We start from the raw sequence: 9,895 nt of genomic DNA, 5'->3' as shown, positions 1-9,895 counted from the left end.
TTTTAATGAACGCTACCAGAGTAAGGCAATGGCACTAAGGGGCTTGCACAGTGGATATTCGCCTCTAGCTCTAATACCAGTTGTTAGATTAGAACATACATAACACACAACAGATTTATACTGAGCGACTTAGACCGCAAAAGGAGAGAATAATTCACAGAGACAAACAAATAGAGAAACAACAAGATTAGTGAGTGAGAAACAACGAAATAGATAAAACAATCACTAGAGAACATAAATCACTTTGCATTAAATAACAAGCTTGGGCCTTGGGTTGCTTTCCTTACAAAATTATAGAGGGATAAGAAGGATCTAGAATCTTGTATGTGATTCACATGGAGATATAATCTAAAAACTAATGGGGGTGTGGAGATCTAGAAAGATCTGATCATCTCATGTAGAAAGATCTAAAATCCTACATGAATTTGGCTTCACATTTAACATAAAGAAAACAAATGATAAATCATCCGATTTGGCTGGTGACAATATAACAATTAAAATGGGCCCACCATAAATACATGAGCACCGTAAAATATATATGTATATTCGAGTTCCATACTCCCTATATTAATACATTTACATCGTAAATTCTACAGAAGCGTCGACATTGGGCAATAAAAGGGTTTGTTTGGGTTTCTGTATTACTCTATTACATCGCAACGGTCTTTGATTTTGTTGGGCCAATAAGAGAGAGAAACATGGAGTACCAAGGATTCCGAGCAACAGGCGCTGAAAGAGAAAGGGACTGGCAAAGTTCCGTACTCGCCAAGCGGCCTGGCAATGATTATGATTTTGACTATACTCGTGATAGGTCGTTGTCTGGTGTTTACGTTAACCCTAGGGAAGACCTCAGGGTTGCTGACAGAGGTGGTGACAGAGTAGGGGTTCGCTTATTGAATGATCATGTTCATGCTTCTTCTCTTCCTTTTCTTGATGACCATCGCTTTGTTTCGCAGACTGAGCCGCTTACATATTCAAATAGGTTAAGAGAAGATAAGGGGTTTAATTTCAGGTCTGATAGCCATCGGCTAGACCCATTAATTGGGAGGAGGCAGCCTGTGGATGATCTTCCATATCTACCAGAAGATGCACCCAACACATTGTTTGTGATGGGTGTGCCAAGCGATTGCACTAGTAGAGAAGCAGCTCACATATTTCGCCAGTTCCGCGGTTTCAAAGAAGTGAGGATTGTTAAAAAGCCCAAGGAATCCAAAAAATCTCGTAGAGATGGAGAAGGAGAATCAGCGAGTGCTGTAGCTGTTCTGTGTTTTGTGGAATTCAATAATCCTAAGTGTGCCGCAACTGCCATGGAAGCTTTACAAGGGTATAAGTTTGATGAAAATGACACAGATTCGTCGTCGCTAAAGTTGCAATTTGACAGAGGGAGAAGAAGGTCATCCTTTGCGCACGATGACGATCGAGAGAGGGATTATTATAGTTATCGTCGTTGATTTCTTGAGTGAGAACATCAATTTTGCTGGTTCTCTAGAACTCAGTTTCCAGAGTTTAATGTATCAATTCCATTTCTATTTTATATCCGGGGATCGTAGTCAGTGTTGAAGGGGTATTTTTAATTGTGAAAAAATTGTAGTTGCTAGGGCCGTCCATTTGCTTATTAGGTAGTAAATAATCAGTTGAACAAATTAGGTAGTTATGTACATTGTGGTACGAAATTTCTAGTTATTATTGTATTTACTAATGACTTTTTGTTGGGTTAGTATTAGGTGCAAGAAGTTTAATGCATTGATAAATATACTACATTGATAAATTAAAAAAACATCATGTTACAGTGACTTATGTGCTTCTGTTATAACGTTTTTATTACGACCATCTTTATTACAGAATCGATGGCTTTATAACAGCCTTCTTATGTTCAGTCTGATGCTAATTCAAGGACACTTTGTGTCGATTACATATTCCATGATGGTAATTCTGGTGTTTTTATATTTTCATTAGATCTGTCCTTAACTTTGTTTATTAAATAGGTTCAAGAACTACTTTCAAGTGAGAGCAATTTTCTTTGTTCAAGGCCATTCGTACCTAGGGAAGGGGAGTTAGTTAAGTTTTAAAGTCCATCAATTTGTTTTGTTCAAGTTGATTGGTAGCTAATACACCAATGGAAGGGATATTAGTTAAGTGTATATTTATAGTTGTCTTAGATAGCTGGTGGCGGAGGGAAATCAACTACAATGTGACCAAGGTTGAGATCGTGGGATGTTAACCAATGTTTTTTTTTTAGCTATTTATGTTGATTTTAGTTAGTTCACATTAGTTTTTACATTAGGAATGGAATTGTTGATCAATTTTATTTCTTCCTAATTATTGTTGTATTTACTAATGACTTTTGTGTTGAGTTGGTATTAATTATGGGTTTATGTTTTATATGAGAAAGAGTTGTTTGAAGTCTCTCTAATAATTTTTTATTACTATATTAAAGTATTCATTTTCATGTAGAGTTTCCATCTTACCAAGTTGCAAACAAGGACTCAAAATATCCTAACCATGCTTTAGCATGTGGAATTTTTGATATATTGTTACATTCAACAAGTTTGACAACTTCGAATTATCATCTTTTTCGTCATCTAGTAGCCTACTAAAGTAAATCATCAACTATAATAGTTAAAGGGATCTTATTTAGGTCCATAGTTAATATAGAATGGTAGTGGACTTGATGGTTGAAGGAAATCAATTACAATGGGAATTGGCAAGTAAACAATTATAAATGCAAAGATTCCATGATCTTAGCCAATTTTCTTTAGTCACTTATCCATTTCATATGCTTCAAATTAGGGTTTTATGTGCTTATGTAGAGCAAGATATAAGGTCTTCACTATCTACATACATCTACACATGTTGTGATGCACAAGCACATTGGTGTTAGATGTGGACCAAGTTTGGAAATTCATTGTAAATTGCTTATAACTTTCAATTGATAATAGAAGGGTTGTCAAGATCAAATGTTGGCTAGATTTCCTAGTTGAAGGTTTTCATGGTAAAATGTATATTCCAAATCTTACTATGTAAATCATTAAATTCATATTGTTGGAATTACATATTGATATTGAGAGGGATGAATCATTATCAATCCTTAGTCAACAATAAATTAAATCGATTTTATTGTTCAACCCACAGTAATTAAACTTAGTGACTATTAGTAACTATTGAAAAGAATGTCTGCCCCCTTGAAATCTTATACTCAACTCACACTAGAATTAAGCCTCCATAAGGAGGCCAAACTTAGTTTCCTACAAAGTTTGGCCTCCAAACATAATTGAAACTTGGCTTCAACTTTGATTAAAGCAACCAAGATTGAAAAAACATTGTTAACTAGGACTAAAACTAGGCCTCTCAACAAAAGGAAACCCCTTTTTGAAACAGGTGTCAAGAATAAATTAGGTAGTTATGTACATTGTTGTAAATTTCAAAGGTCAAGCGAATTGTTCAATGTAGGAACTTAATTTCTTCCTAATTATTGTTGTATTTAGTAATGAATTTTATGTTATTGGTATTAATTGTGGGTTTATGTTTTACATTAGTGGTAGTTGTTCTATATCCCTCAAATAGCTTTCTATTAGTATATCAAATTATTTATTTTAAATCAAAAAAAAAATTAGTTATCGTCTAAGTTTTTATTTCTCATAGTGATTGAATGAATTAAATTCAGCATGAGCAGTTTGATGATCTAAACTATTTCTCAATACCATAACTAAGTAATCAAAATATGGTGATTCACTCCATTGTAAGTAAAATTTTAAAGATAGCAATTTATCTAGTACCCAATATGAAATATGTAAAATGTTTGGCTATATTTTTATAAAATATCCAATATTTTTAATGATTTTATACAGTCTAAAATTTTGGCCTCTTTAAGGTGGAAATTTGTTTTTTTTTTTTTGGAAAAAACATAGAAAATTAGCTTACTTGTGAATATTAGCCCCTAAATTTTCCTTTGTCAAAATATATTGTTGATAAACATCATTAGAACATTTTTTATAATTATGCTTCTTGGCATGCCTCAAGCCTCTTTCATCTTTTGAACATGTACCAACACCCTAAATTCATCAACTAGTACATATAATGCAAGAAGAAGTTGGTGAACCTAGAGATTAGTGTTTGAGAGTCTAATATGGAAGCACTTGTAAAATATTTTTGCCATCACTATTTAAACATAAATGAATGAATATAATCATTCCATAATGGTGAACAACATTTGGCATCTCGTACCTATTCATAAACAGAAGTTAAATACAAATGGGTATATACAATTAAGTATTCATTATATGGAAGTGTTGAAAGACATATGGATTGTATGTGAAAACACCAAATAAGAGAAAATATAAAGTAGTAAAAATGACGCCTAAATATAACCAAGGCGTACCTAATTTTGATATACATTATAGTTAAAGGGGGTCCCCTTTTTTCTTTGGTTTATTTGATTCCAATTGGGCTAGTGACCCTAATGATTGCAAGTCTACTAAGCTCTTCAAATATATAATTCAAGAATAGTTCAATAAACATATTGATATTCTCATGAAATAAATCAAAAACCTTATTTAAGAACACATTCTCAAAGAGCTCTTTTTCCATATAAATGATAAGTTGTAAGATTGTTTCAATATTTTCTTCCTAGATAATCTATCCCATGGAAAATCATGAGATCTTGCTATAGACAAAGAAAATCACTTCTTGAAATATCCCATATATGTGTGTGATAATAGAGGACCAGGGGAAGCATGAATGGGTAGACACATAATAGGGGGCGGGGGATGTTAGGGTGTGTGTGTGTGTGTGTGTCTATCTATATATATATATATATATATAATTTCAAATTCAAATTTAATAATGAAATACATTGATTCATACACCATAAATGATTCAATGAATTAGAATAGTAAAATATTGCATACATTTATTTTAATTCATCATTCATTTCCCTAGAATCTCATTACTACTAAGAAAACTAGTAGATATTAAAATTTGAATATGGAATAGTAAATTGAAATTAATCAAACTAAAAAATGGTAAAATTTAAGGTATGAAAGACTTTGGTATAAGGTCATCAATATTTGGAGTGAAGAATAAAAAGTTAAAACTAAAAATGAATAATGGACAATGAACCAATGTTATAAGTTGAGAACCAAAAGAGAAAAAACAAGTCGAAGGAAAAAGACATAAATATTCAAATTTTGAAAAAAATACATAAATATTCATGTGCATTCACATGAATCTAAAAATTATAATATCATCTTTTCACCTTGAGATCTTTGACACCTAATTATTTTGATCATTTTAAATATGTTAAACATGTCTAAGATTAATTTGGTTAATTTAATTTTTACTTTTCTTAATTACCTAAGTTTGTTGAGATGAGAGAGAGTGTTAGTAACTTGAACGATGAAGAATGATGAAATAGAAATTTTGAATGCAAAGTGACAATGTAACAATGTTGAATGACAAAAAAGATGAATAATAAGAATGTAGTCAATTACTAACAATCCTCATTGTGATCAATATCAAATTATTTTCTTCTACTATTCTTATTTTCACACCTATTAGTTTTTTCATATTTTTATATCGCACATATGAAAATGGTAGTTCAAATAATAAAGCATTAAAATATTTAACTTGGGATATTGTAGTAAAGATCATACCCGGTCTCTGCTGCTCTCCAATATTAATATTAGCTTTCTCCAAAGTCAATCATTGTGATTTATGGAGTGTTAAACTCCAAATAATTTTCAATGGTAGTTGTTTTCTATTACCTCGTTTGCATGCAAAGTGATTAGCAATGGTGAATGATTGAAAATGGGAATAATAAGAAATAAGTCAATTAAAAATAGTTTACAGAAGCATTTTGGGTGAGTGGACAGTTTATTTAGGTTTAAAATTCAAGTATTGTATTTATGGTTGAATTACTATAACCTAGGAGTTAGTGCAAGTCATCAATAATTTTTATGTGCTTACACTGAAATCAATGCACGTTATTAATCTAATTACTTTGAAATTAAGTTACATCATACATCTAGTTGGATCAAATTAGAAATCAACATCTACACTGGAATCAATTCATCTAGTGGAAACAATCGAATAGGATTAGAAATCAACATCTCTATTGAAATCAATGTGTCTAGTGCAAGCAATCAAATAGGGTTAGAAATCAATATATACACTAAAACTAAAGCATCCAGTGCAAGCAATCAAATAGGAGTACAAATCAATATCCAAACTCAAATTAATGCATCTAGTGAAAGCTATCAAATAGGATTAGAAATTGACATCTACACTCCGATTAATCCATCTAATGAAAACAATCAAATGGGATTACAAATCAACAACTAGACTAACTAATACATCTATTTTAGTCCAAAACCAAAATATTTATGAATTTATAGATCTAAATTTTTTTGTTTGTATTTGTCTCTATCTGTTTATCTCCCTCCCTCTCTCCTTATCTCTCCCACACTACCTCTTTCCCCCATCCCTCTCTCTCTTCACCTCTTTGTCCTCCTCTCTATCTCTCTCTTATTCCCTCTCTCCTACTGCCATTTATATCTATACCTATGTCATTATCTCCTTATTTTTCTCTCTATCTCACCCCCCATCTCTTTGTCTCTTTCTTTTTCCATCTCTGGCCCTCCATCTATATTATATTTAACTCCCTGTGTCTCTCCTTCTTTATATATTGATATCATCCCATAAACATACACTCACTCTCCATATCTATCTATCTATCTATATATCGATAACTCCGTCTTCCTTTCCGTCTCTCTCTCTATCTCTTCCCAGCCTCTCTCTCTCTCTCTCTCCATATCGTCTCTCCATGTCTATCTCCTTTTTTTCCTTTCTACCCTCTTCATCTATATCTCTATATGCCATTGTCTCTCATTCTTTTTCTCTCTATCTCATTCCCCAAACATACATACTCTCTCTCTCCATATCTCTCTCTTTATCTCTCACCGTCCCTCTACCTCTCCCTCTCTCTCTTCCCCTTCTCTGACTCTTCCACTTCTCTCTCCATATCTACCTCTCTTCCTCCCTCCCTCTTCTACCTCTTTCATTTTCCCTCTCTCCCCCCTCCATCTATATCTCTATTTCACCTTGTCTCTCCTTCTCACCCCCAAAACATACACACTGTCTCTCCATATCCATCCATCTTTATCTCCCTCCCTTTTCATCACCCTCTCTATATTCCATTTATATCTCTCCTCCCCTTCTATTCCTCTCCTTCTCTCCTCCCGCTCTCCTCTCTCCATCATTGTCTTCCCATCTATCTCTGATTGCTACCTCTCCCTATCTACCATTCTCTATCTATGTATTTCTTATTCCCTACCTCTCTCACCTCCTCCAACTCCATCTCTCTCTCTCTCTCTCTCTCTCTCTCTCTACAAAGTCCTCTCTCTCTACCTTCCTCTTTATCCCTTCTTTTCCAACGTCCATCTCTCTCTCCACTCTCCAACTCTATCACTATCTCCCTCCCTCTCTCGTTCTCTCTCCCCACCTCTCTCCCCCCTCCATATCTATGTCTCCCTCTCTCTCCCTCTCTTCTCCTTTTCCTATGTCTATCCTCTCATTTTCTCTCTCTTTGTAACGAACCTAATTTTTTACCTCTTAACTCAATTTTTTTTCTTTTTATTTATTCTCGTTAATAACATACCCGAATATCTAAGGAATTTAGTCATACCTATCTCGACCATCTCATTATAGTGGCAAGGTCACATCTTGGTGCATTAACTGACCTTCCTTAAGTGGTCGTTGTAAGTAATGTATTACTAACCTCACAACATTACAAAGTTAATGCATTTTCCCATTTACGCATTGATTTAGCATATCAATTTATTGGGTATATGCATATGGGGGATGTTCATGAATACAACGTTTCACAATTCTAAACAATAAATATAATTAATGTCCTCGTGTCGATTCTCTATGTTTTGATCACCATCAGTCTATTCAACATTGGATTTAACATATGGATTTCGATTTATGTACAACGATTATAATAAAAGACCTATGACACTCTGGAAATCTATTACCCATAGGACTGTTCAACATTTAATACGGTAATAACATTAAGGCTCACGCGATTCCCAACATCAACTCAAGTCGATTATCTCTGAGCGTTAACACTGCTATAAGGTTACCTTGTTCATAATATTTTCATGTCATAGAGGTACTTATTTATGACCTATGGTCCTTGGAGTTCATATGACACCTGTGCCTGCCATTCATTTCATTTCAACAAGACCTTGGCTGTACACACCTAACGTGGCATGCACCTGCATATTTATATTTGGTATTTGAAAATTGATCAACGCTCTAGATGATCCTTTCTAAGATCCAAGGTTCTGGATGTTTCACTAACCCGTAAGGATCGCTTTAATCTACCTTCCGCTTCAAGCCATACCTCTGTTATTTCATTCTGGTCCATTTTCATGGAAGCCCTAGAGGCAACAGGGTTTCATCCCCTTCACCTCTGCCATCCAAAGGGAGAAGGTCGTCGCTCATTTACCTCGACTCACCTGTAGAGAAATATGGGTGATAAGGTATGCGTCCCGTAGGGTGTTGGAACCATGTGCTTAGCAACCTCTACATTGGTAAGTTACTCTGTGACTAATGAAATCACAATTTTAATGGAGTGTCTTGTCTCAGGTTAAGTAGTTCATAATTTTTTTTTTCCTGCATATTTTTTAATGAACTTCGCCCTTCCATCAGAGCAGGGGGTATATTAGTCTTCTTCCTTCATGCTACCTTCGGGTAGGGATCTATTCTGACCCAGGTAAGTCCTTATGATACAATTCGTAACATTTCTTTTGTTGATTTATCGATTTCCTTGCGTTTATACTTGTCTTCTACTTCCCCTGACATACTATAATTTACCCTAAACTATTCGAACAGGTTTGGGTGCCGGCTTCCAGCTTTTGCATCCTTCACAGGTAATCAGTTTCAAATTTTATTATTAGATATGGTGTGTTTAAAGTTTAGCATTATATTACATATAACACTAATTCCTACAGTTTCTTCTCACGTAGGTAATCCTAATCTCAGAAGTCCCCAAGATACCTGTGTGCTGGCATTTAACCCTCACGCATTTTTCCGTTGCACAGGTTGGTCTTCTCCGCTCAGCTAAGACTCTCCTTGTGGATTTTACCCCGTTTTCGTTCGTTCTGCAGCTGGCAGACTTCAAGGTGGCCACGACCCATGCAAGCCGTTTTGGGCTCTTAACTGCCACCATCATGAATCTTTAGTTTCTTTTCTTCATATTTAATTCTATTAAGCCTCAGGTAAAGGATTCAACAGTTTAATAAGACATTTGTATATGACTATTTAAGAAAAGCACATAGATGCTCATACTCTGTTTGAAGTCTCTATGTATCTTGAAAATCCTCATGAATCTTTAATACACTTGAGTCTATGTTGATTTATATATGTTAGTTATTTCAATTTTGTTCATGCTATGACTGGAGCATGTGATTGTGATGTAGGAGCATGTGACTTAGAGAGAAAAAGTCTTCAAACATATTCCAAAAATCCAAAAAAAATCTACAGGCAAGGGAGTGGGGTCCTTTAGCCAGCAATTTCCATGCTTTCCTAGTTTAGGATAACAATTGAATTAATAATAAATCAACGTAAAATCATCGCTTGTGGATAGCTGTAACAAACCTTTACGCTTTAGATCACCCTATGTAAAAGCATGCTTCTATAAAGGATAATGGACGAAAAAGGCTCTATTTATTGATTATAACTCAAATGATGGGAGGCTCATAGTTAGAGTGGTGCCTGGAAGTATTATCCTTTGAAGAAACATCTCTGTGTATCTACATTGATAGTTCTCTGTTAATTAATAATTTTATGCATGTATCAGTTCAAGTGCTTCTTCTGAGTTTGAATATGGATG

General features: G+C 34.3%; 1 protein-coding gene across 1 annotated transcript; it reads left to right on the top strand.

Moving 5' to 3' along the window:
* The first annotated feature begins 698 nt into the window (after positions 1-698).
* On the top strand, positions 699-1,451 carry LOC149255411 (nuclear speckle RNA-binding protein A-like). The gene has a single exon (XM_089455032.1). It carries the CDS (start codon positions 699-701, stop codon positions 1,449-1,451), a length of 753 nt encoding a protein of 250 aa, XP_089311158.1.
* The last annotated feature ends 8,444 nt before the right edge of the window (positions 1,452-9,895 follow it).

This window comes from Pinus tabuliformis, chromosome 7, assembly GCF_031772625.1.
Source record: "Pinus tabuliformis cultivar Carrire ecotype Pingquan chromosome 7, CPIR1, whole genome shotgun sequence".
Taxonomy (NCBI): Eukaryota; Viridiplantae; Streptophyta; class Pinopsida; order Pinales; family Pinaceae; genus Pinus; species Pinus tabuliformis.
The sequence above is the reverse complement of the archived record's forward strand: the minus strand, read 5'-3'. Positions and strand labels throughout refer to the sequence as shown.